This window comes from Podarcis erhardii (genome assembly GCF_964252035.2).
Source record: "Podarcis erhardii genome assembly, chromosome: 13".
Taxonomy (NCBI): domain Eukaryota; kingdom Metazoa; phylum Chordata; class Lepidosauria; order Squamata; family Lacertidae; genus Podarcis; species Podarcis erhardii.
This window is the reverse complement of record NC_138502.1, coordinates 36,731,928-36,756,944: the sequence shown is the minus strand read 5'-3', so window position 1 is coordinate 36,756,944 and position 25,017 is coordinate 36,731,928. Positions and strand designations below refer to the sequence as shown.

The 25,017-nt window shown below is 49.9% G+C and overlaps 1 protein-coding gene and 1 long non-coding RNA gene across 12 annotated transcripts in view; one reads left to right on the top strand and one right to left on the bottom strand.

The window, feature by feature from the left end:
• Positions 1-24,951, top strand: part of SHANK1 (SH3 and multiple ankyrin repeat domains 1) — a 113,247-nt gene extending 88,296 nt beyond the window's left edge. For 4 of the 7 annotated variants that reach the window (XM_081837564.1, XM_081837562.1, XM_081837566.1 and 1 more), the window contains 8 exons: positions 412-547; positions 2,320-2,403; positions 5,130-5,153; positions 5,394-5,450; positions 7,431-7,555; positions 8,232-8,334; positions 9,189-11,637; positions 17,320-24,951. In XM_081837564.1, coding sequence (XP_081693690.1) covers positions 412-547; positions 2,320-2,403; positions 5,130-5,153; positions 5,394-5,450; positions 7,431-7,555; positions 8,232-8,334; positions 9,189-11,637; positions 17,320-17,887 — 3,546 coding nt within the window. In that variant the 3' untranslated portion in view covers positions 17,888-24,951. Of the gene's footprint in view, positions 1-411; positions 548-2,319; positions 2,404-5,129; positions 5,154-5,393; positions 5,451-7,430; positions 7,556-8,231; positions 8,335-9,188; positions 11,721-17,319 lie in introns of all 7 variants that reach the window. The other 3 variants (XR_014150684.1, XR_014150685.1, XM_081837563.1) reach the window with 3 other exon arrangements.
• LOC309328278 lies at positions 462-18,197 on the bottom strand. Of its 5 annotated transcripts, none has more exons than XR_014150721.1 (3): positions 18,067-18,197; positions 1,316-1,491; positions 462-582 (listed from the first exon to the last, which is right to left on the bottom strand). It is a non-coding gene; the product is annotated as an uncharacterized lncRNA (long non-coding RNA). The 5 variants fall into 5 exon arrangements; XR_014150722.1 differs by having other exon boundaries at positions 1,342-1,491; XR_014150724.1 differs by lacking the exon at positions 462-582 and adding an exon at positions 1,035-1,182.
• Positions 24,952-25,017: the final 66 nt, after the last annotated feature.

Sequence of the window (25,017 nt, the reverse complement as noted above, 5' to 3'; positions counted from 1 at the left end):
GTTAAATTTGCATCCCGCCTTTCTGCCAAGTGGTGCTCAAGGTGACTAACAATGCCAATTCGGCATTTTGTTATATTTTATTGTAACGGCAATGAAATGCAAAGTTAAGAGGAGAAGCACTGTAACAAGGCAAGTGAAATATCATTGAAATCAATTTTTGAAAAGACCAGTAAGCTTCTACATAATAACAGCTCTGCTTATAGGAAGGCCTAAGTTAAAATGAACTTGCCTGCTGGCAGAAGGTCATCTGAGACATGGCTAGACAGGTCTCTCTCGGCGAGGCATCCCAAGACCTGGGGGAAGCCACCAAGAGGGAGAGTCCTCTTGAGAGTTCCTGCTAAATGGTTCAGAAGTTGCCCCGCTGCTTCCATCCCAGCCTGCACTGCTTTAACCATCAGCTCTCCCCTCCAGGTCAATGGACAGAACGTAGTGAAGGTTGGACACCGACAGGTCGTCAACATGATTCGGCAGGGCGGAAACAACTTGATGGTGAAGGTTGTCATGGTGACCCGGAATCCGGAGATGGAAGAGGCCATGAAGAAGAAAGGTACCGCAGTGCATTCTGGGATGGTGCTTTGGGTTCTTTTTAAAAAAGAAAAGAAGTGGGGGGAATATGTTGTTCAGAAGTTAAAGATGGGAAGGCTCTACTCTTGAAATCTTCTCTGAGTTGGAGAATGGGACCTGCTGGGGCTTAGAAGCAGGAACAGTAAGTCCCAGAGGTGGAAAGAAGATAAAGTCCCTACCAGAGAAGAATGGCAGATTAAGATGATGGATTATGCCAAAATTGCTAAAGTGACCAGAAGGATCAGAAATCAGGAAGACCAAAATTTTAATAAGGAATGGGGGAAATTTATAATTTATCTTAAAAACCCTTGAAAACAGCTAAAAGCGTTAGTAGGATGGGAATAACACTTGTAGTTTAATGGTGAGTTTTGGACATAATGGAGAGGTAAAAGATTTGGATTATCATAAAAGATGCAGGAGGAAATGACTAACAATATGACCCACAAAGGGTAGGAGGGAAGTCCAGGAGATTCTTCGGAATCTTGTCTTTATGTTGTATGTATGTCTAGAATCAAAGGAAGACGCGACCTCAGCGGTGCACTCTGAAAAATATATGTGGCCCTTTGTGTTACAGGTCATATGACTCTCCTTCAGGGACAGCTGATTTAGGATGCTTCCCTGAAAGGATAAATCTGGATTAAGTGGACGGGGGGGGGGGGGGATACAGGCTGGAGTATTGATGCCAAAACATCATGTGAGCAATGCAAAAAACTTGCATGTGTAAGGAGCGTCAATCTCACATTAAACTTACCCACGTGGGCACTGTAACAGAAATACCGTCAATCTCTTCAAGGGATAGCTAGAACATTCTTGTATGTTGAGTCACTCTGTGGATTCTCCTATTGTTTTTGTACCAGTGCCTTCCCCTCTTCCTTTCTTTGCCATGGTGTGTTCTGGGTTCTCTCGGGAGCTGACGAATGGGTTCTCCTGCATTCGAGCAAAAGGAAAAGTGGTTAGGGTGGCAAGATACAAAACTTACTTTGGATGAGAGGGCGGTCCAGCGGGTTCGGGGAAAGACTGGTGATGGGAATTGGATGACACAAGTCTGGTTCACAAGCAAGATCCCAGAGCTGCTTCTTGTTTGTTTTTTTTAATTTTTTTTAAATTTTTAAAAGATTTTTCTTTTACAAATTGTTCAAACACAACCATATTCAACAATTTACAAGTTTTGGACTTCCCCCAGCTCCTCCCACAATCCTCATGTTTTTATATTTGTTCCGCATTTCTTTTATAATATATTGCCAGTTTATAATATCCTTACATCTCATTTTCTCTTTACAATACCCTTTCTCATCACAAAGCCTCTTTAAATCCAACTAGCGTTGTCTGTTCATCACAAATATTTTCCAGATAAATCGTAAACTTTCTCCAGTCCTGAGTGAACTTGTGATCTTTCTGGTATCTAATTTTTCCAGTCATTTTATCTAATTCTGCAAAGTCCATAAGTTTCAGCCTCCACTCTTCCAATGTCGCTAGTTCCTCTTGTTTCCATTTTTGGGCCATTAGGATTCTTGCCGCAGTCACTGCATATTGAAAAAGTTTATAATCACTTTTGTTAATTTCTCTTCCTGTAATTCCTAACAGAAAGGCTTCTGGTTTCTTCACAAATGTATATTTAAACATCTTTTTCAACTCATTGTATATCATTTCCCAGAAGCCCTTCACCTTCTTACATTCCCACTACATATGATAAAACGACCCTTCCTTTTCTTTACATTTCCAATACTTATTGCTGCTTCTTGTTTTTAACTGTAGCTGCGCCACAGCAGACAAGACGACTGCCACCTCCAGCCATCTCCTTGCGCTCCAAATCCATGACATCTGAGTTGGAAGAAATGGGTAAGGATGCTCACGGGTTATCATTTCCTGTCTCAAGAGTATGCGGGGAACTGCCATCCCCAATCCATTTCATGATGAACATACATACATGCCCTCTACTGGAGGGAGGGAACACTGCACTAGAAGCACAGTGTGACCAACAGACATGCCAGTGACCTGGCATTTAGATGGATGCATGCACAGCTACTGTGCAGCTGATACATGTGTCATCTTGTGGCCTGTTTGGTTTGGGCAACTACTTCTTCTTGCACTTAATTATTTGCTAAAAATATTGTTTGGGTCACCCCGTAACGGTTGTAGTTCTGCCCTGAGGTGCTTCTGATGTGTGTTCTCCTTTGCCATAGAGCAGAAGATCTGCAAATGATGAACTAGGCTAAGTCAGATATTCAGAATCTTCTCCATGCAGTGCACCCTGATTAACCCAAATGAACCCATTCATGCATAATTTGTTACTATGGTAGAACTTGTTTTTTTTTAGCTGAAGAATTCATTGTCGCCCCCCAGATTTGAGGGGCCCTTAGGCAAGAGGTCTTAGGTGCCTCCGAAGTGGTACTGTTGCCCACAGTATGATTGCAAGACCCAGGCATGGACCTTTGAAGGCTTCCTCTTGACGTCTCACCCCGGTTTGTCCAAATCCTTCAAATTCTGCTTAAAGCAGAAGTCGGCAGGAGAGTTGCATGGAAGCAGTTATGCCAGATGGATAAAGGGCAATCCTCACTGTGACAGGAAGTTGTCGCCATCTGCGTTTCAAGTTACGCATTACCGTCCCCATGTGACTGTGTCCATGGAGAGGGTTTCCAATGTCTGCACTTGGCCTCAGCCACTGGAATCGCACATAGAAAATGCCGCAACACAGAACCTGGAATAGGTTTTTCTTTTAAGTCCCAGTTTCATTCTCCTAGCTGGGGCATACTGTGGGGCAAGAGCTGAGCCTGATTTTGCAACCGGAATAAATTTAAAAGAAACAAAACAAAACGTATTTTAGCTGCTCATCCCAAATCATCATTTTTTTACTGACTGCAGGCTTTGGGGGAAGGTTAGATTGGTTGCAAAATCTGGTGTATATAATGATTTTGGTGTATAAATGAGGGTTTCCCAGTTTTATGCATCATTATGGAAGGGGTGGGGTGTCATTGGTTCTCCTCTGTCTCCATCTTCTTTCTTTTTGTCCACCCACTGCTGCCCCGGATTCTCAAAACCCATCATAGTTGAGAAAGGTGAGTTCCTGTCCCCACCCCAAATTACTCCAATAATGGCAAGAAAATGGGCTGGATTACAGAAACACACACACTTCCCTTTTGCTCAGAAACGGAGACTCAGGGTATGAGGGCTCCCCCCTTCTTCGCACTGTTTTGAGTAATGTTGCTGCTTAAGGAAGGTCTCCCCTCCTTGATCTGTGACCTGGTATCAGTGATCTTCCTGTGTCAAAGAGCGAAGTAGCAGAGCTGATGCAAACATCTAACCCAGCCAAACATTCATATAATTTCAGGTGTGGAAAGGAGCAGTGATTAGATGAAGGGAAGCATATTTTTAGGCAGGGGGATATTTTAGGAAGTGTTCAGTAATACAAGGCGGCTTGAGGGCTTTTCATCAGTCCCCCTATTTTTGAAAACCTGAAGGGGAGCTGCTGCAAGGGACTAAAAAGCCCCACTGCTGACACACTATCGAAGTGGCACATCCCTGGAAAGGGCACTAAGTCATTGTAGAATCTTAGAATTGGAAGGGACCCCATGGGTCATCTAGCCCAACCACCTGCAATGCAGGAATCTCAGCTAAAGCATCCATGACAGATGAACGTCGTGTAGTGTCCTTTCCAAGGACGTTTTTAAATTACACCACAGCAGCTTGGGAGAAGCTTGCACGTTTTTAAAGCGTATTTTCAAAATAGGGGGAAATGAGATTTCAAAACCCCTTGGACAACTTTGTAACTGCAAATACTACATGCACCCTACCTACCTACTCAATACACTAATTTCTCCCCTCCCCACCCGCAACGGGTGTCACCGAATTCTCCCCACCCACCCACTTTGCAGGAAAGAAACGCCCAACAGGGTTGGAGGCTCGTGGGGAGCAGGGCTAGGCGTTTGGGGTGAGGAGTCCTAAAGGCTTATAGGAATCATGGCAGCATTGCCAGAATGTAGATACAAGTAGCCTAATGCACTTCAAGTTCTTTTTTTTTTTTTTTTAGAGAACGATTAAACAGAATACTGCTTGCAGGCTTGACCTTATATCTCCACTCATAACAGGGTTAGAGTATGTGTCTGTGTCTTTTACGTTGTAATCATAGCCTGAGATGCTTCGGTAGAAGCTAGGCCCTCCCAGGCCTGCCCATGCCCTCTTGAACTGGGAGGATTCTCTGCCTTGCCCCCACCCATCCTCAATTCATAGACTCCTTGAACTGTAGAGTTGGAAGGGACCATGAGGGTCATCTAGCCCAACCCCCGCAGTGCATAAAACATTCGCCCAACGTGGGGCTCAGACCCACAACCCTGAGATTTAAGAGTCTCCTACTGTACCAACTGAGCTGTTGTGGGCAGTGACAGATGCCTCAATGCCCGTGAGAGGCCTTAATGCCCAGTATCTTCTCTCCCACATCCTGCCCAAATCCTTCGGTTGTTACAGGGGGTTTCCAGGCCTTACCCCCCCCCCCAGCTATACCTTACTCCTCCCCCAAAAGTGGAGGTGCTAATTTCTTCCCCTCTTGCTATCTCCCTCGCACCATCCAGTCTCCCCCTGGAAGAAGAAAACAGGTGAGTGTCACACATCCCTCACCCCGCCACGCACGCACCGAGCCACCTCGCTTATCTCTCATTGCCTCCCACCCAGCACCGCCCTGCACTCTCCCACCGACGCTCCCATCGGTTGCCGCTGCCACCCCCCCCCCTCCGTCCACACAGCTCCACGAACCGGCCTTCCTAGACATGCCGTCCCCAGTCCACCCCCCCTGCACCTCCCACCCCCGTTATCCTCCCCTCCTGTCGTCTCTGCAGATTATGAGCCGGCGATGGGCACTGATAAGAAGCGGACTGTCTATCAGATGGCTCTGAGTGAGTACCAAGCAGGCCCTGGCGACCGCCACCAGTCTGCGGGAGGGAATCTCGGGGCAAAGGCTGGGTACCTGCGAAGCAGCACTCCTCCTGGGTGCCCTCTGGGAGCATTCCTCATGCTTCATTGCAAGAGGGGGTGCCAGTTATTTCCTGCATTTGTGTTAGCAGGTAACAGAATTTGGCTTTTCACGCTGTGGAGTTTTGCAGCACCACAGTGTGAAATCTTCAGTTTTGTCTTTACTCTGGCGTACATGTGCAGAACAATGTTTGAGGACTAGGGAGCATAGCCACGGCTAGGGTTTATGGAATAGGTGTCAGCCTGCAAAACAAGCTCTTGCCAGTTCTTGAAATCCAACATCCTGGTGTTTGGGTAGCAGCCCCCTTGCTGTTGGGGCTAGATACAGGGCAGAAGCCAACAGGAAAAAAAGAGATTTTCAGGTTTTCCTATCCCATAACAGCAGAGATGCAGAACTTTCACCCTTCCAGATGTTGCTTCTGCACTATAACACCCATCATCCATGCTGGCTGTTGGGGCTATTTATTTATTTATACATACATACATACATACATACATACATACATACATACATACCCACCCACCCCACCCATCTGGCTGGGTTTCCCCAGCCACTCTCGCCGGCTCCCAACAGAATATTAACAACACGATAAAACATCAAACATTAAAAACTACCCTAAACAGGGCTGCCTTCAGATGTCTTCTAAAAGTCAGATAGTTGCTTATTTCCTTGACATCTGATGGGAGGGCGTTCCTACAGGTCAGGCGCCACTACCGAGAAAGCCCTCTGCCTTGTTCCCTGTAACCTCACTTCTCGCAGGGGGGGAACCGCCAGAAGGCCCTCAGAGCTGGACCTCAGTGTCTGGGCTGAATGATGGGGGTGGAGATGCTCCTTCAGGTATACTGGGCCAAGGCCATTTAGAGCTTGAAAGGTCAGCACCAACACTTTGAATTGTGCTCAGAAACGTACTGGGAGTCAATGTAGGTCTTTCAGGACTGGTGTTATCTGGTCTCAGCAGTCACTCCAGTCACTAGTCTAGCTGATGGAAGCTGGTGTACAGCTCACAATGGATGGGCTGTGAGGAGCACCAGTCTTGCCTTCTTTGCCAAATGGCTGGGAGGTACACACACAAAACCCCAAATACCAATCAGGTTGTTTGATGTGGTTTTACTTGTTGAAGGGGAGGGCAGTGTCTGGTAGCAGGGTGGGCTTGCAGCAGTACTGACAGTGTCATCCTTAAGGCTCAGGACTTGAGCCAAGGGTACTGACTCCCAAGCATAAAGGTTCCTGGCTTTCCAAGAGGGCTGGTGGTGAGGAAGTGTAGTCTTGTGTGGGCATGGGCAGAAGGTGGGATAGTGGGGAATGCGAAGAAGTCAGGTGGAGCTTGCATGCACAAGGTTCCAGTTAGAAAAATCCCAGCCCCTCTAGTTAGAAGCTTAACTCAGGCAGCAGGACTGGCCAGGCAAGATTTCTCTAGGTGTGAGAGACCTGGGAAAGCTGGCGCCAGTCGAGGAGACATTGGGGCTAGGAGAGTCTCCCCTAACCTTGATGCCCTTCAGATGATATTGGACCCCCAAGGCTCAATCCCCACAACCATCCGCTGCAGCCAAGAAGGCCAGTGGTCAGGAATTATGAGAGTTGTAGTCTAAAGCGGAAACATCTCAGCATAAGGCATTCTCCAAAGTTCGTCTGACCTTGGTCTGGTCCTGCAATGCACTTTCTTAGGCAAGAATGCAGATTAGGATAGCTCAGCATAGATTTGGCATCCTGGATCCGAAAATGCAATTTGCCCCTGTAAATTTTAAGCACATTGGTGGACCGTAGGGATCATAATTTTAAAAATAAGAGACTACATGAGACTGAAATCAGGTCACCCTTAGCCTGATGGGCAAAGGGACATAGGCGTGCTCTGTGTGGGGATGGTTGTAATCTTGCCTCTTTCTGTGATTCTGCCTCATTTCAGACAAATTGGACGAGATCCTGGCAGCAGCTCAACAGACAATCAACGTGGGGGATGGATGTGGCAGTGGAGGGCTTCCTTCCTTGGGGAAATCTCGGGGCACTGCCAAGAACTATTTCTCTGCTGAGGTAGGATGGAGCACAGCTCACCAGTGGAGCAGACATCTAGCAAGATCTGTTGTTGTTTTGATCAAAGTTTCCCTATGCAGAGAGTGAAACGCTGGCTAAAAAAGTATTCTTTTAAATGCCAATATGTTCCCTTGTGAGTTTTCCTCTTCAAATCCTCGGTTTTTGAATGCTATCCACTTGATACTCTAATATTCTGTGGCTGCTAAGCTATTTTGGGGATCATTTTTGCCCCATCTAAGTTTGGGGTGTGTGTTTTGTTTTGCTTTACTTCTGCAAACCTTAGTATCCTGGTACTAAGTACCTGAGTTCACGATTAGAGTGATAGTTTATCTTCTCTTCTCTGGGAGAGGGGAAACCAATAGTTTTGATAATGCTGGTAATGTTTCAGTTCGTACCTATATTCTTTCTCTTGAAAATTAATAAAATACATTAGTTTTTAAAAAATAAATAAATAAATAAATAGAGTGATAGTTCATTATTGCTGCTACAGCCACATCCTACATGGGCGTAGGCAGGGGGCAGTCCCCTCCCCATCAAGTAAGTAAACAAAAATACTTAACTCAGTTCTGCCCCCCCCCAAATAATCCTGACTACACCCCTGCCACCCAGCCTCTCTGAGTCCTTTCATCTGCTCTTACCAGTTCTCTGGCTTCATCTTTATCTTTCTTTCTTTCAGCCCAGTTTTGAACAGCACCGCCTGAGTCAGGCCAGTTACGAGCGCCCATCCTACCTGCCAGCCAGTCACCCCCCAGGCATGATGCTCCGCCAGAAGTCTATTGGTGAGACAGGGGTTGGGAGGGTGTGCAGTAGTCCAGGTGTCTGGGAGCCAATGTACTGGGAGCCAATGTAGGTCTTTCAGGACTGGTATTATATGGTCTCGGTGGCCACTCCCAGTCACCAGTCTAGCTGCCACATTCTGGATACTTGTACAGCTGCAGCCAGGTCCTGGTCTGGAGATCGAGTAAAGGTCACGGCTCCAGCAGTTGTCAAAACTAAAAGTCCCCGCCTTCCCACTGCCATCTATGTTTCTGCCTCTCCAGGGTTTCTTGCAAGCAATTGAAGACTGTTCCTGCATGCAGTCCGTCTTTGCTCCTCCCATTTCATACCTCTCCTGGTTCTGGGAGTTGGGGGGGGGGGAGCTTGTCACAGCTGGAGGAGACACCTGTGACTCTTCACCAACCTGACTCATCTCTTCCCTCCTCTTACTCACCTGCTTCAGCTTCTGCCTCCGACTCTGGACTTCTCTCTGCCACAGACTCTCCAAGCTCACTGAACCCTGTTACTCCTTCAGCCTCCAATATCTCACCACCACCACCACACCTCGGACTCTGAGCTTTTTTCCCTTGAGGGTTCCCCAAAATTGCCTCCCACCATTCATGGTCCAACCAGTCCATGACAGCAGATATGAATGAGAAATGCCGGGAGGGAAGAGGGAGTTCTCTTTGCTTAGAGCAGGGCGGGGAAGCCTGCAGCTCTACGTGGTGTTGCCCGACTCCCAACTCCCATCAGCCCCAGCTGACAGGACTAATGATTCAAGGATGGTGGGAGCTGTAGTCCGGCTGGAGGGCCGCAGGTTAGACAGTGGAAATATGGGAGAACGGTTTGGTGATGATAGCATTCCTTCTCTCCCCAGGTGCCGCTGAGGATGACAAGCCCTACCTCACTCCCCCTGCCATGAAGTTCAGCCGCAGCCTTTCAGTCCCCGGTTCTGACGACATCCCCCCGCCTCCAACCACCTCCCCTCCAGACCCCCCCTACAGCAGCACCACGCCCTCGCCGTCCGGGCGCGCCACACCCTTGGCCCGTTCCACCTTCAACCCCAGCAGCGAGGCCAAGCTCTACTCAGCTTCCCTGCACCAGGAACCGTCTTACGAGCCGCGCTCCCGCGACAAGATGTCCCTCTACCGCCAGGAGTCCGAGGCGGGGGCCGAGGGGTCGACCGCCCGCGGCTGGCGGGGCCACACCCCAGACCTGCGCTACTACAACCTGCCGCCGCGGGCCACCAACACCGCCATGTATGTCCCCACCAAGCCCATGCGGCGGAAGGGGCCGCTTGTCAAGCAGACCAAAGTGGAAGACGAGCAGCGCCAGCAGCAGGGAGCCTCTGCCTCCCAGGCGCAGCCGTTGCCTCTGCAGCCCCAGATGCCCGCCCCGCCGGAAAAGAGCTCCATCCCCATCCCTACCATCATCATCAAAGCCCCCTCGACCAGCAGCAGCGGGCGCAGCAGCCAGGGGAGCAGCATGGAGGCCGAGAGCCAGCCGGAGACGGCGGTGCCTGTGCCCTCACTCCAGCTCCACAACAGCATGGATTTCACCAGTCAGTTTGGGGCGGCCCTGGTTGGGGCTGCCCGGCGGGACCGTGAGTGGTACAGCGAGGCTCGCCGCAAGTCTGCCCTCTTCCTCTCCACCGAGCAGCCAGACGACGACTCTCAACAGACGCCCATGCCCCGTCTCCGCCACTCCAAATCCATCGACGAAGGCATGTTCTCCAGCGAGCCGTACATCCAGCTCAACATGGCTCCCTGTTTTGGCAGTGGCGCCGGCAGCGGAAGCAGCTCCGGTTACCTCCCGCCTCGAGCCGCGAAAACGTACGGAGCCAGCACCACCAGCGCCTTCACTTCCGTGTGCTCCAGTTTCCTGCCGCAGTTACAGGCCCACTCGACGCCTCTCATTCACCCGCTGACGGGCAAGATTTTAGACCCTGGATCCCCCTTGGGACTGGCCCTGGTGGCCCGTGAGCGGGCCTTGAAGGAGTCCCAGTCCCAGCAAGAGAGCCGAGATGACAGGCATTCGCGCCCGTCCTCGCCCCGGTTCGGAGAGGCTCCAAAAACACCAGAGTCTCCCGGAAGCTCCATCCTGCGGCTCTGGGGGACGCCAGAGCAGCAGCAGCACCATCACCACCACCACCACCAGCGCCCGGCATCACCACGGAAAGAGCCCGAGAGCCCCCGGCACCCCTCTCCCGAGCAGCAGCAGCAGCATCCTCCGTCCTCAGCCAAAGGCGCGCCGTGGGAGAAGCGGCCCGAGGAAGGGGAGAAGCTGGAGCTGCATGTGCGTTTCATGGAGAATTGCCGCCCAACAGAGGAGGAGGAAGGGGGCCAGGAGAGTGGGAAAGCTGAGGTGGCCACTGCCCCCGCGGAACGCGTGGCCGAGGAAAACGGGCTCCCGTTGCTGGTGCTGCCCCCTCCCGCCCCGTCCATCGATGTGGATGATGAATTTGTGTTCACCGAGCCGCTCCCGCCGCCCCTCGAGTTCTCTAACAGCTTTGACAAGCCCGAGTCACCCCCCAAAGCCGCCAATGAAGTCCCTGCTGCAATGACCCCTCCAGCCGTGCCCCCTGCTCCAGCCGCCTTGGACTCCACGGCATCCAGCTTGACATCCTACGACAGCGAGGTGGCCACCCTGACTCAAGCCGGCACAGCAGAAACCAAGGAAGCCCCTCACGTCAACTTCTCTTCCGTTGTGTCCTCCATCGCCATCCCTCCTGCCGAGGCCCCCGAAGCTGTGACGGACTCGGGGATCGAGGAGGTGGACAGCCGCAGCAGCAGCGACCACCACCTGGAGACCATCAGCAGCGTTTCGACTCTGTCCAGCATGTCTGGCGAAGGCACCGAACTCTTGGACACCTACATCACCTATTTGGACGGGCAGGCTTTTGGGGGAGGCAGCGGCAGCGGAGGAGGCAGCAGCAGCAGCGGTGGTGGCGGCGGAGGCAGCACAGAGAAGAGCCCCCTGCAGACCAAGCTACGCTCGCGGCCATTCCCTGGTCGCTTGCCGGTGGCAACCCCCACCAGCTCCACCATCTCGGTTTCTGCATGTACTGAGAACATGTTTGCCCTCACACCCGCTCCACCCTACCACCAGCAGCCGGCCGCTGCCGAGCCGGGCAAGGAGCTGCAGCGGAAATCCCCAACGCTGCCGTGGGAGGAACCCAAGGCCTCCCCCATGTCCACCATGAAGGCCAGCATCATCAGTGAGCTGAGCACCAAGCTGCAGCAAATGGGTGGGGTGTCGTGGTCCCGTCCGCCCGACTCGGTGGCTTCTTTCGGTTCAGAGAGGCCCAGCTCCTTGCAGAGGCAAAGGTACTAGGCGACTGGAGCAGGAGGAGGAGGAACAGGAAGCAGGAAGCCAGCCCCGTGCATGCCGCATCTCGTGTTTCAGTTGGGTTTGTCTCCTTTTCTCATTCTCCCGTCAATGCTTGCTTTTTTATGATTTTTATTTTTTCCTTTTTTCTACCACCATTACATCGTTTGGTGTGCTGGCAGGCACAGGGCAAGGGTGTGTGCTCTTCTATGGAGCACTTTGCCCGTCTTGTTCAGCGGGTATGCATGGTGCATATATTTGCTGTACCACTGGCTTGCAGTTGTATGTGTGTGTGCACACAGACCATCCCAGCTGCTTTTTGCGTCCACTCAGAACACAGGCCCAGCTCCTCCTTAGGCATCCAAGGAGACCATCCAAACCAGCAGCATGACTATAGAAGCATACACACGTATTTAGGGTCTGTTGGCATGTGCGTGCATCTTGCATGCACAAAGTATATACCTTTGTCTTGTACTGTACTCATATGTTCAGGCAAAGGTCTCTTCAAGCCAATAATGGGCAAGACTCTTCCTCTAATGTCCAATGTTTGCTCCTAAAGGATCAGAAACAGACGCAAGTATTTTGAAAGTCACCAAGCCATTGGGTTTCACAGCACATTGTGGCAGGGATCAAGAAACAGCCCTTTTTGATTAGCCCACATGCTGACCCATCCTGCTGAATGGAGCTCATCATTTTGGCTTTCTTGGTGACAACCCCTTGATTATATTACACTGCAGATGGGCAGCAAAAATTGGCAGTCTTGGTCTTGATAGGCCACCCCGCATGGGTGGTAGGCTGCGTTTGCCTTGTGGGCCTGCACTGGAGACCCAAATGGTGTGTGTAAATGCATAGAAGAGTAAGATTTCCCATTTGGGGATGGAGGCCTGTAGTTCAGTGGTAGACCATCTGTTTTTCATGCAAAGACCCCATGTCCAATCCCCAACCTCTCCAGGCTTTCTTTTTGAAACCCCAAAGAACCTCTCCCAGTCAGTGTAGACTGTATGGACCCAGTGATCTGACCTGGTATAAGGCAGCATTCTGTGTTCCTGTGTTCTTTGTGCAGCGTTCACATTTCGTTTTGTGGGGGGATCCTTTCTGCTGAAGATCCCCTTTGTGTTTGCTGTGCAGCACTTGCCTTGCAGAGCCTTGCATCCTAGTGTGCACTGAGTTTACACTCTGGGGAGGATGCTGGTCCCTGCTCCCCACTAAACAAAGGACAAACTCCCTGTGACCCAGCAGGTCTGGGAATGGCTTTCCAACTTGGTGCCACAGCACTGGGGCAGGGTGAAATTCTCCCCAGGCTGTTTTCCACTGCAAAATTCCTTTCTTCCCCGAAAGTTGCGATTAGCCCTACTGGAGGCAGGAAGACAGGTGTCTCTGTTGAACATGCCGTTTTCTTTCTGCACGCCTCTCTCCAAGCAAGGCTAATAGCCAAAGGCAGGAAAGGATTTGGATGGGGGAAATGGCGTGAGAGGAAACTCCCCCAGCACTCCTCTCCCAGTCAAATTCCAGACACCCACCTCTGCTTTTAGGCTTTTAAAAAAAAAGTCTGATGACTTAAGAATATGCTCTAAATTGCAACCAGGACTTAGCTACAGTTTTGTGTTGCAGGGAAAGATTGGTAATGAGGGACAAGCTGTCACTAAGGGCTAATCTAGACTGCCTTTAGTGCCATATTCCAAGGCACAGGTCTAGGATTTAAAGCTCCGTGTCTGAGCATTGTTGGGGTTTTGTTTTGTCCCAGCGCTTCTTCCTGGGAAAACTCATCTTTTACTGCTGAATCGGAGCAAACGGCCATTGGGTTTTCTGTGGGTTGATGTTTGCTCCAACTCAGTGGGAGAACATGGGTTTTCCCAGGAAAGGCGCTTTGACAAAAACAAAACCCAGACATGAAGCTTTAAAGTGTGGCCCTGTGCCTGGAAGGCATGGAACAAAATAGAGTCTGGATCAGCCCTAAGAGAAGCTTGTCCACCATGACTGGTATTTCCGTTGAGAAAACCTTCAGATTCCCTGGAACACAGTCTGAAGACCACTGACACTAGCAGGTTACATCTGGAAGAGCTCTCTGGAAGGCGGAAAGGGGGCATTTTACCTTTAGACCCAGGAAATCTGTGGTTTAGTTGTCTCCTCTTCTGCTACATTATTATTATTATTATTATTATTATTAACAAATGTATAGACTGATTTATAACATAAAGCCATTGAAGCAGTGTACAAGATAACAACAGAATAAAACACTGCAAACAGAAGTTCAAAAACAATGAAATCATTGCAGCAGGCTTAAAAGCAGAAAGAAACATTGCAAATTCTTTAAAAAAGCAATGAAATAATTTCTTCAGATGTACAATTGTTCCGTGACTAGGTCAGTACTCAGGGAAAGTAGGCACCTACTCATTGTGACACTGGACATCTAATTTTGGCTGGAAATCAATTCTAGAGAGCTGCAGTGCTAAAAGCCCAGTTTCTCATACAAGCTGAGCACACCTCTGGGGCAAATGGTGCTCTCAGCACTGTCCCATCTGCGAACCACAGTTGCCAGGCAGGAACATATGGGACAAAGCTGTCCCTTACAACACCCCAGTCCCAAGTTGTTTGTTGGCTCTACGCCAGGGGCAAGGAACCTGTGGTACTCCACTTGAGCTCACATCATCCCTGATTATTCGCCCTGCTTGGCTGGGGCTGATGGGAGCTGGAGTGCAACAACATCTGCAAGGCTTCTGGTTCCACATCCGCGGACTCCGCACACACATCCTTGCTCAGCTTCTGTGCCACGGAATCTTCCATGCCAGGGTCTTCTCCTTCCTAGCCGAGGTTGCGTTCCTGTAGCCACCTGCTCCTCTCTTTGCACCTCCGCACTGTGCTGGTACTTGCACAAGCACTTGTGCTTCCATATGCACACACACTTGCGGAGAGGCATAGGCATTGTGGGTCCACAGCACTCTCCATCCAACGCAGTCACATTGCTGAGTTTTATTTGCTCCATTCTGTCATTCATCTGCGGTCACACATCTGCGCTGGGAGAATTCACATGCCGTTCCTCCAATGCCATGGAGTTGGGAAAGAGAAAAGCTGGGATCTTACACCCAACCCACATAATCAAAGCTGCTTGTCTTTGAATGGGTAGGAAAGATCAGCTGACAGTTAGGACTCCTGTGTCTTTTGTGGGATGGGTTGGGAGTCCTTATTTCATGGGAGGGGTCCTGGGTATTTTAAATGGGGTGGTGGGAAGAGAAGCAGTGGGATGCATAGTCTAATGCAGCCATTCTTGACCTGGTGTCCTCCAGACCTTTTGAACTACAACTCCTATCAGGCTCAGCCAGGATGATAGGCACTGTGGTCCAAAACATTAGATGCTCTAATGGGTTATATAAGAAGAGCCATAACTTCTGAGCACTATGGGAAGGTGGAGTGAGGGGTATGGTGTGGTACAAAATGCTCTGGAATGGAGGTAGGGAAACAGATGGCTTCTGGGAGAAGAGAACCATTCCTGAATTCATTGGAGTGGAATGAATTCTTCCTTCAGAGGCTACTCTAGTAAGCATATCTCCTTCCCACAAGGCAGTTCCGTCCTGCTTGATCCATCCACTTTCCTAGTGTGAGGCAGGCTTCCTGTGGCTCCCTCAATTGCCAGCTCAGTGCACTTTATTCTCCCAGTATGGAAGATAGACTGGGAAAAGTTCCATAGGGCTCCCCCTATTGAGTTCCATTGATGGTGCACATCTCAGCGAAGGAGCCTGTTTTCCTTATCAAGTTGCTTTCCTTTTCTTGGTCATTATGAAGCAGGGCCTCAAGCCCTGTGTGACCCAAGTTAACTTGAGTGCTCAAGTTGCAATGCCTTTCTGATTGCACACAGGAAAAGGCCTCTTTGTTACTTTGTGAAATCATAGGGGGATGACTGAACTTGGAAGGATTTTCATTCATTCCAAAAATCCTGTTGTGTGTGCTTTTTAAAAATGGCAATGAATACATTCAGGGAGGTGCTATTCTGATTTTTTTCTTCCCAGAAGAAAAATCTGAAGCCCAAGTTGCTCCATGAGAGTCAATTCAGTCAAGGCCAATTTTTGATGAAGACTCAGGGCTTGTGCATGTTTCCACTTGTGCTGTGTCTAGAAAGCATGGGTTGGAGTGGTTTTCTGCTTGACCCTCATTTTCGAGGCAAGGGTCTGAGCAGTTTCCCCCTTGCCTTGCTCCTTTCCAAGGGAAACCCCACTTTTTAGCAATAGATCAGAACAATGCTGGCAAGGGCTGATGGGAGTTGGAGTCCCTAGAAGACCACAAGTAACCTACACTTGGAGGAGGCCAAGCCTCCTGACTTTAGAATGGAGTTTTAGTAGATACGTTTAGGCTTCATGGAGATACCTCTCCGATTGTCAAGGCAACCCTGGCAGAAGTTTTGTTTTTAAAAAACTCCCAACCACCAGGTCTATTTTTACGCTTGCTGAAGTCTAAATTTTGTTGTTTTTTTTCACCATGTGTTCCTGTTTGGTGGCAGGAATTTCCCTATGCCTGTTGTGGCCCACTGTTATGCCAACCAAACAAATGTGGGGAGGATGAAAATGGCAGCAGACAAGCGCAAGCGAGCTTCTCCTTTTGAATGAATGTGTCATGGTTAGGGATGGAAATGTGCCTTATGTCAGACCATTCCTGTTCCACTGTTGAGGAACTTCTACCAGCTTCATGAAGGATCACCAAGCAGACGTTACAGTGATTGTGTAGCTGCATTTTCTTTGGAGCAGTGCTCCATATCTAGCACAGCTTTCACCATGGATCCTCCCTTCTCTACACCTACTGCCAGCAACCTCTTGATGCTGGCAAGAGGATCCAGGTGTGGAAGCCATCTAGGTGTGGAGAGCGCTGCCACATGGAAATGGTCTCTGTCCTGGATATGGTGATGTGGATTCTCCTTACTGCAACCTTCTGGTTCTCCATCTTCAAAGGTAATTTGAGAAAGACCAGCATAGCTTCATTTATATGAGGAGTTTGCTGTCTCATGTGGTTTTGTCCTTCATTGGCAGCGCTCCTGCAAATCAGTGCTCAGTCACTTTAATATCTTCCTCCAGATATTTGTGAGTTTTTAAATATATATATCTAAAACAGCAGTGAGAAAAGTGTGTGTGTGTGTGTGTTTTGAAGCTTATTTTCCCCGCAGGCTGGTTTTCTTATAAACTTCTGCCTCACTGAACTTTTTACCCATGGGGACAACAAGCTGTGTGGAGGGAGGGAGTTCTATAAGAAAAACAACCCTCAGGGCAAGAGAGGAGCATCCCCTCCCCCCAAACTTTCATTCCAGATTGCAACATCCCACATCTGCTTTGGGTTTGTTGGATTTCCAAAAAAGGATTCTTGTGCCTGATCATTGCACGTGTGCGACTGGAAGTGTACACAGTTTTCTGCCGAAGTCCAGGTACTGAGATGTATTTTAGCAATTGATTTCATACACCAAGGGTAGGGAAAGTAGACCTTTGCAATGAGTTGAATTTACAGCACTGGTTGGGTCCCATCACCCTTGACTGTTGACCATGCAGACTGGGAATGATGGGAGTTGGGAGCCCCAACAGGGTCACAGGTTCCACATCTCTATCATAGGCAGCGGTCCAGGGCTGCAGGGAAGCCAGTCTTCTACTCCAGTTCATGTTTTCTTCTGGCTAACTGTCTCTTGTTCCTTGTCTCCTTCCCTGCAGGCTCCCAGATGAGACGTCCCCATCACTGATTTCCTCCAAGCCCGTAAGCAGCCTTTTCCATAACTGGCCTAAGTCCCCCCAGGGCAAGCACCCCAAAAGCGTGGAGTTTGACATCCGCCCGGCCCTGCGGCGCGCCCCAAGTCCAGCTGCCCTGCCCAGTGAGCACAAGATTAGCCCTGCCCCCAGGCCGTCCTCCCTCCCTATCCTGCCTTCTGTGCCCATATACACCGGCGTCTTCGATCTCCGCGGCTCGCCCACTTCCGGGGGCGAGCACCCTTTCCCTGGCTTCCCCTCAGGCAGCCGCTCTTTGTCTCCCACCCACTTCCTGCCGCCGGCCACGGACAAGCCGTTCGGCTCCAAGCCACTGCCTTTCTGGACCAAGTACGACGTGGCCGACTGGCTGGAGTACCTGAAGCTGGGCGAGCACCGCGATCGGTTCCTGGACAACGAAATCGACGGCTCTCACCTGCCGTCCCTCACCAAGGAAGATTTCATTGACCTGGGCGTGACGCGAGTTGGGCACCGCATGAACATTGCCCGTGCCCTCAAGTTTTTTCTGGAGAGGTGATGGGGGAAAATTGCTCTGCCCTGGGGAGCCTCTCGCCTGAATGTACAATGGACCTCCACCAGTGGGGAGAAGTGGGGGGTTGCAGCTGTGGGGCTAGGCACAGGGGAAGCTGCGAGGAGAGACCCTGCGGGTGAGGGTGGGGATCCCCCCCTGGCAGAGAGATACTTGGAGAAGCTCACCAAAGCTTGCCTGGGCACCCTCAGGGGTGTGCACTTTCCTCCTCTGCGATGCCATGTAGCAGTTTGCCCATTTCACTCATCCAACCGCTGCCGCCGACACAGCATACAGACACTTCACTTGCAGAGCATCGCTTTCCAAGCTATATATAAGTGTGTGCGTTCCGAGTGTGCAAATCTGCTTACATGCACTCGCCCTTCAGGGCTCCATCGGCATTGCAACTTGCTTCATCACCTTCGCTGCCTCAAATGGATGGCGTCAGCCGTCCAGCAGCTCATGCCTGCATGTATATATAGATAAGAGAAGATAGATATCTATATTTCATCCTCCATGCTGCTGATTGTTCTTACTTTGCAGCTGTTTGCACATCAGTTCATCTAACCATGTAACAGCTTGCCCTGTGCATCTTCACAGTACCAGGGTTGTTATGTACTCTGCCTTTTATATAAAAAAAGAACCTCTGAGAAAAGTAAATTTGCATATATGCTTACTTTGCAAAATTAATTATGTGCTGGCTGTTGAAGAGGAGGGTCCAGATCCCACAAACTCATTAGGAATCTCCCTGAGCCACTTTCTTCCTCCCCAGACCCCATCTTTGGGGTGTTTGTTAAACATTGCCCATTTAGCCGTCTTTCCAGTCATAAAACTAGAAACTTGCTGTCTCTTTTTGAAGTGAAAGCTGAGTTCTCAGCATGCAGGCAATTTTGCACCCATTACTGAACAACATGCTTGAGCAAAGCATACAGACCCATCCCAGACTCTCAACCTGAGCATGCAGCTGCCCTGCACTACTGCCAGCTGTGGGTGAGCCTCGTGGCCCTTTTAGTAAGGCAAGAGGTCTGTTCTGCTGCTGCTGAGCTGTGGCTCAGTGGCAAAGCTGGGGTGTGGGTGACTTGCCAGGCACACACTGTTCAACAAATCAAGCCTACCGTTAGAACTGTGTGTGGTATGGCCTCTTTCCGGTAGCTGGATCCCACATCAGGCTTGTAGTGTTCAAAAGCCAAAATTAGCTGGAGCCAGTAGTGTCACAGGGTTATTACACAACAATATTGTCAACTTGGATTGGGAGGGAAGGAGAAATAGCTGGCACAAGTAGTATCAACTGCCTGTCCCATGTAATTCCAGCAGCATGGGACCAGCCATGAGGAAACATCATTCCAATATGAACAGGGATCATTTTGTGAGTCTTGGTGTGGATTGTGATCTGAGATTGCTTGTGGCTCTTACCGCCCTTTTGTCATAAATTCAGCATTGTAGCACCCACAGGGCTTATCACAAAGAGAACCAGGTGAGGTGCAACTGAATGGCAGAACAGCTGCATAAAGGTGTGTGCCTTTATGCAAACATAGTCAAAAATAATTTTGACCTTATAGTCCCTTATTTGGCTGAGTTTCAGTAATCCTATCAGAAAACCAACATTGGGTTCATTTATTCCACAGACCCCATTTTATGGAGGAACCTGCTCTCTAGTCACAGGCCATTGTTGTCAGGCTTGTATGATCTAGAACTGATGAGTGGCTTGAGCCTGCATTTGGGTGGAAGAGTATGTGCCACATGGCCAGACACAAGATGCTGTATGTAGGGTTCAGCCCCATTCCCATAAGTTTAAACCTAGGTGTGATCTCTTCGCTGCAAAGATAAGACAGTATATGCTGTATTTGTAAAACCATCCTCTGAAACTAAGTGCACTTTGATGTGTGGTGTTGGTTCACTTCTGTGTAGACTTCCAGGGCAAGAATTAGCTCATCCATCCTTATTTTTAATCATCCATGGTGCATCAACAACCTTTTCAGAAGAACCCAGATCCGTTCCTGTTTACAAAAGCTTTGTGGTAAATCGCCTGGAAGCAGTGAATAGTCCCCCATCAGTGATCAGACAAGTTGCTAATTCCAAGCCTGCTTTATACACTCTCTTATGAGACACCTGATGTTGTTAAGCTGATGTAGAGCTGCATCTCATTGGTCATACCAGATGAGTGAATTCATATCAGACCCTGAATTCACACTGGTGACGCAAAAGCAAACAAGTCTCACTCCATTTATACCACAGAGTACACACAACCCTGGCTTTAATAGTCTGCAAAACAGCTTCTTCGCAAGCTGTAGTGAGGTCCCCATATACATGCGTGCTGTTGTGCTCCAGCTCACACCTTGCATATTCAACAACAAGCTTCATTTTGTCCTCATTTCAAAAGCTATTTCCACACCGCCTCCATTTGGAAATGTATTGCGTATTTCTGCACTTCCAGAACGGGGAAGATAACAAGACAATTTCCCATAGAAGTTGGGAGTCTCTCTTAACGTTCTTCTGCCAGAGGGGTATCTGTGGCAACCAGGAATTCCAGCTCCGGATGGGTAGCCAAGATTGAGGGGCTGGAACAGGGAAGACAAAGCGACATAAAAGTAGGGTGTGGGTAGGTGCTCCCACTCTGGGTCTCTTGTGCTCTCTCCTTCGGCGCCATGTGCTCCTGCACCGATTCCAAGGGGCGAGAGGTCTCGGATACTGACCATATCTGTGCTGTGGATGGAGCATCCCCCTTCCCCTCCCCCAATGCTCTGCTGCCAAAGAAACAAGAGCCCAGCGTTACAAGGGGGTGCTCCATAATTTGCTCTCCCCATTGCAGCCATTTGGACACCGGGACCCAGTGCACGGACTGCTTCCCTCCCCCCCAAGACACAGGCCAGGGAGGGGTTGCTCTTGCTGCTGCTCATTGCTGGGATCCTCAGAGTGATGCTCTGTCCAAGAGCGGGGGGGGGGGCGGGGGACGACTCCTTGACTCCTCCCCTCTCAATCTCCACGTCAGGGATTACGAGCTGTGGGGAAAAGTGTGCGGGGGAATTTGTACGATGACTGTAGGCCTTGTGGCTGGCCCCATTTTGCCACTTCACCTGTGCTGTGACTCTTAAAATCGACAGCTGGCCACCGACACCCCCGCCACAACTGTGCCATGCAGCTGACCGCCCCACTCCTGCTCCTCTGAAACCGTAGTTCTGTGCCATACAGCTAAGTCCTTCCCACGACCGTTAACCATGTGGCGTAGCACGCTGCTTGTCTGAGCCACGCCACGTTTCTGTACTACGTGGCTCCCATCACACATGTGCCCATAACTCCATGATGTAGGGTAAACCTTGTGCATCCGACATCCCATCAAGGCCAGCAATGTACCCTTTTCCCTTCATGACCACAAGATTAACCCAGGCATGCAAAAAAAGAAAAACCCAACTGGTGGTAGGCCCCAGGCAAATAAACGTTTACGTGGGCAGCCAGGATATTCACAGAACCTTAAGAAGTTTCAGCTTTTGCTTTTATGAAAATAAGGTGGATTTCTAGCCCTCGTGGTTGGGAGAAAAGTAGGGCGGGCAAAGTGCCGTTTCTCAAAAGACTCAGCCGAGACTGCCAGTGGTCATAGCCTCTAAGAAGGAGCTCCTGTTACAGAAGCTGTGTTCTCGGCGAGTGCTCTAATGCCCCCAGTCTAGCATGTGAAGGGGATTTAGGAGGTCCACATAGGCAGGGTTTTCAAGGTGGCTGCCTGCAGGAAGAGGCAGGTGCAGAACCTCAAGAGGTCTAGGGAGGCAGCCGAAATTGCTGGAAGGAACAGGCAGAGGCAGCCAAGTAGGAACAACTAGACCACAGAGGGATGAGAGGAGGGTACAAGAGGCTGGCCACTAGGGTGGAAGAATTAAGGACTTAAATAGGCATGAGGGATTTTTGTGCTTGGGCAGCAACTTTTGCCAGCTGATGTTGAGCAAGTGGGCCACTGGATGTTTTGAGCGGAGTCGCACACCTTCGCCCCATTTGCATAGCTGGGTTAACCCGGTGCCATGGCTCTGTGCCACGTGGCTTTGTGTGTGCCTCCCTCTCAGGGTGCCTCTCGCCACATCACTCCTGCCCAGCCGCCTCGTGGTGTCCCTTTCTGTCGCTGCCACGTCCCAACGCGATGCCATGCGGCGATTCCCACTGTGCCTGCAAAGCCACAACTCCATACCACGTGGCCTCGCCCTGCCCCCACCCCAGCTCCAGACTCGTGGCTGTCGTTTGCCCCACTGCGCCCCAAGAGTCGCCGAGGCCACACTGTAGTGCCACGTGGCGAAATGCCCTCCCCCTCACTGTGTGGATAATTGACACCTGCCGCCGACGCTGTACCTGAGTGCTGCTGGTCGAGCGGCCATCTTTTCTTTTCTTTTAAAAAAGGGCTCTTGTCTCGTCTCGTCGGACTGGCCGCACTGGCACCTCCTGTCCACAGACCCCAACAAGGGAGCGAAACGAAACAAACAAAACTTTAGAATGTCTTCCATAATGATGATGTTGCGGGGAGGCAGGAAACACGGTCTCCTCTCCAATTATGGGTGGGAGGGGGGTATCTGTGCTGCCGTTCTCAGCTCCTCACGTGGGCGGCCCTCATAGATTCATGTCCCAGCTCTGGGTAAGTGGGGGAACTAAAGCTACTTGATTAAGGGGGGTGGGTAGGGAAAAAGAGAACAGTTATGGGGAGAAGGATCTGGAGCCAGGACTCTTGGGTGCTCTAGGAGGGAGAAATGGGGGCTTCATGGTAGGGGAACTGGACCACTTCTCCTGGGTTCTTTAAAAGAGGCATGGGTGACCTAGGAGATGGAACAGGAGGAACAGTCAACGCTACATATGTAATTTTGGGAAGGGGGGCTTGGAAAGGTAACAGTTATAGATTGTATGATTGGAGGTATATGGCCTACTTTGGGAGAATAATTAATTGGAGGGTCCTATTTCTCAGAGCCCTTAACTAGCAGTTCTTGTGCACAGGAGACCCCAATTTTGATCCCCAAGAAATTCTCTGTTGGATTGTGGAGAGGAAAGGGCAGGCAGTGCCCAAGGAAGTGCCCGTCTTCCCTCTGGGCCTTCTCCATAGTGGAGCCTTTGGCAAGAGCGCATTATGCCCTGTACTCTCTCCCCCACTTACACTACTGCTGTTTCCATACGGCTGCAAGGGAAGGGGAAAGATCCCAAGCTTGGGGAGAAGTGTATGATTTAAGAGGAATGAAGCAAGCAGGACAGAAACTCCGGAAGGCTGCGGAAGACAGGATTCCTCAGCTTTCTAGAAAGATTGAGCATCTACTTAGTCAAAATTTGGATAAGATATTGCTTTTAGCTAAAGATCGAGTGCTCATATTTGGGCAGAAAGTGGGATCTAATGCATATGGGGTGAAAGGAGATTTAGGAGTCACCCAGGGAATCCTGAGTTCTTCAAAAAGACACTTGGGCTGAATGGGTTGAGGTAGAGGCAGGGCTCCTGGGTTCTCCAAGAAGGGATTATAAATTTCCCAGCATTAAACTGGGTTGTCTGAGGGTGTACTGGTCCTAGAAGGGTTGAGAACCGCAGCATTGAATCCTCTTGCCTTAATGTACTGAAATGAAATATGTAATGTTGACTTTGTGATTCAGGGATCTGTTCCCTGGGAATGATTATTGGGGAGGGGGAGGGGAGGGGGAAAGGGGTGGTAATGCCTGCATTTGACACTGGGTTGTGTTTTGATTTTTGTGGTTTCTGGGTGGGGGACAGGGGCTACAGGGAAGGAGGTTGGTACACTCCCCTCCACCCCATTTAATCCTCTCCTCTGGTGTGAGTCACCAAGTTTATAATTGCCCTCCACACCTGGCCTTGTAGCACCCAGGTGTGATGTATAATAGACTCCCCCCCCCTTTCATCTCACCCCCCCTCCACCCACATTTTTCTTGGAGAGAGCCCAGAAATCCCAGTTGTTAACAACTGCACCTTTGCAATGACCCAGATTGGCTCCTGAGCCAAGAGGTGTGGTTTCTCCATCTCTCAAGATTCCTACCCAGTTCCTGACTTCCCATCTCATCCTCAAGCCTGGCATAGAGTTTCTGCTCTAAGGGCCCACCTTGGTCCCAAAAGGTCTTCACTTCCCACCTCATCCCACAAAGCCCAACTGGGTGAATCTGAATTATTCACTTGAGGGTCTAATCTGGTTCTTGTGCTGGGAGAATTGGCTCCTGCCATTCTAGAACCTTCTCTTGGCTACATGCTCTAGAGTGCCAGGGTTCTAGGTCTCTGCTCTAGAACCCAGCCACTTTATTTATTTTTGCCCTTTGCTAGAGAAAATGGCTCTTTGCACCATCTGCACTCCCACCCCTAGAGCAGTTCCTCAACCCAGGATTCTCAGCCCTCCTCTCACCCCGCAAAGAAACTGTACCTCTAGGAAACCTCACCCTGAGAGCAGAATCTCCAAGATGAATGTAATTGATCCTGTGCTAAGCCCATCCTATGGCATCCAGGCAGGACAGACTAAATCACTCACGCTCTCTCTCTCTCACACTCCCTTTTTACCTTCCTCTACCAAACCTCTTGTCCTGGGCCAGAGGCCCTGTCTCTGCCTCCAATGCCTGTGCAGAGCAACTAATGTAATTTACTGATTTTATTTGCAAATATAAACTCTATGGGATACAGAGGGGGGCCCCAGGTGTTTTTGCATCCGTTTATGTGAGAGAAAGAGGAAGAAGCAAGGCTATAACTTAGCCATATGCAGTGTTTTCTGATAAACAAAAGGTATACTGCTTGCCAAGTTACTGCTAAACCTGGTGGAGTTTTACCAGGCAGGAGGCAAAACTGACAGTAAGAATCTGCTTTAGTTTTCCAAGCTGATTATCTGGGGTGGGTGAAAGACACCAACATCCTAGGAAATCATACTGATGAAAAGGTGTCGAGCTAGTGTTTATTCTTTGCAAAGTCACAGATACAGCCCTTTGCCTACCATTCTCAATCATCGCAGGGCTATTTTTGCAAAAGTCCAGCCAATCAAGCACTAACTGAGATCAGACGTATCTGCGGCCTTTTCACAACACGAGTAATTTCCTGCGATGCATCTCCACACTAGGCTGGTTTCACCTCACTTTTTTTTAAAAAAGCTCTTGCACTAGGAAGTCAAACCAGTTTTGTTTTGTTTTTTAAAAAAAGGCAT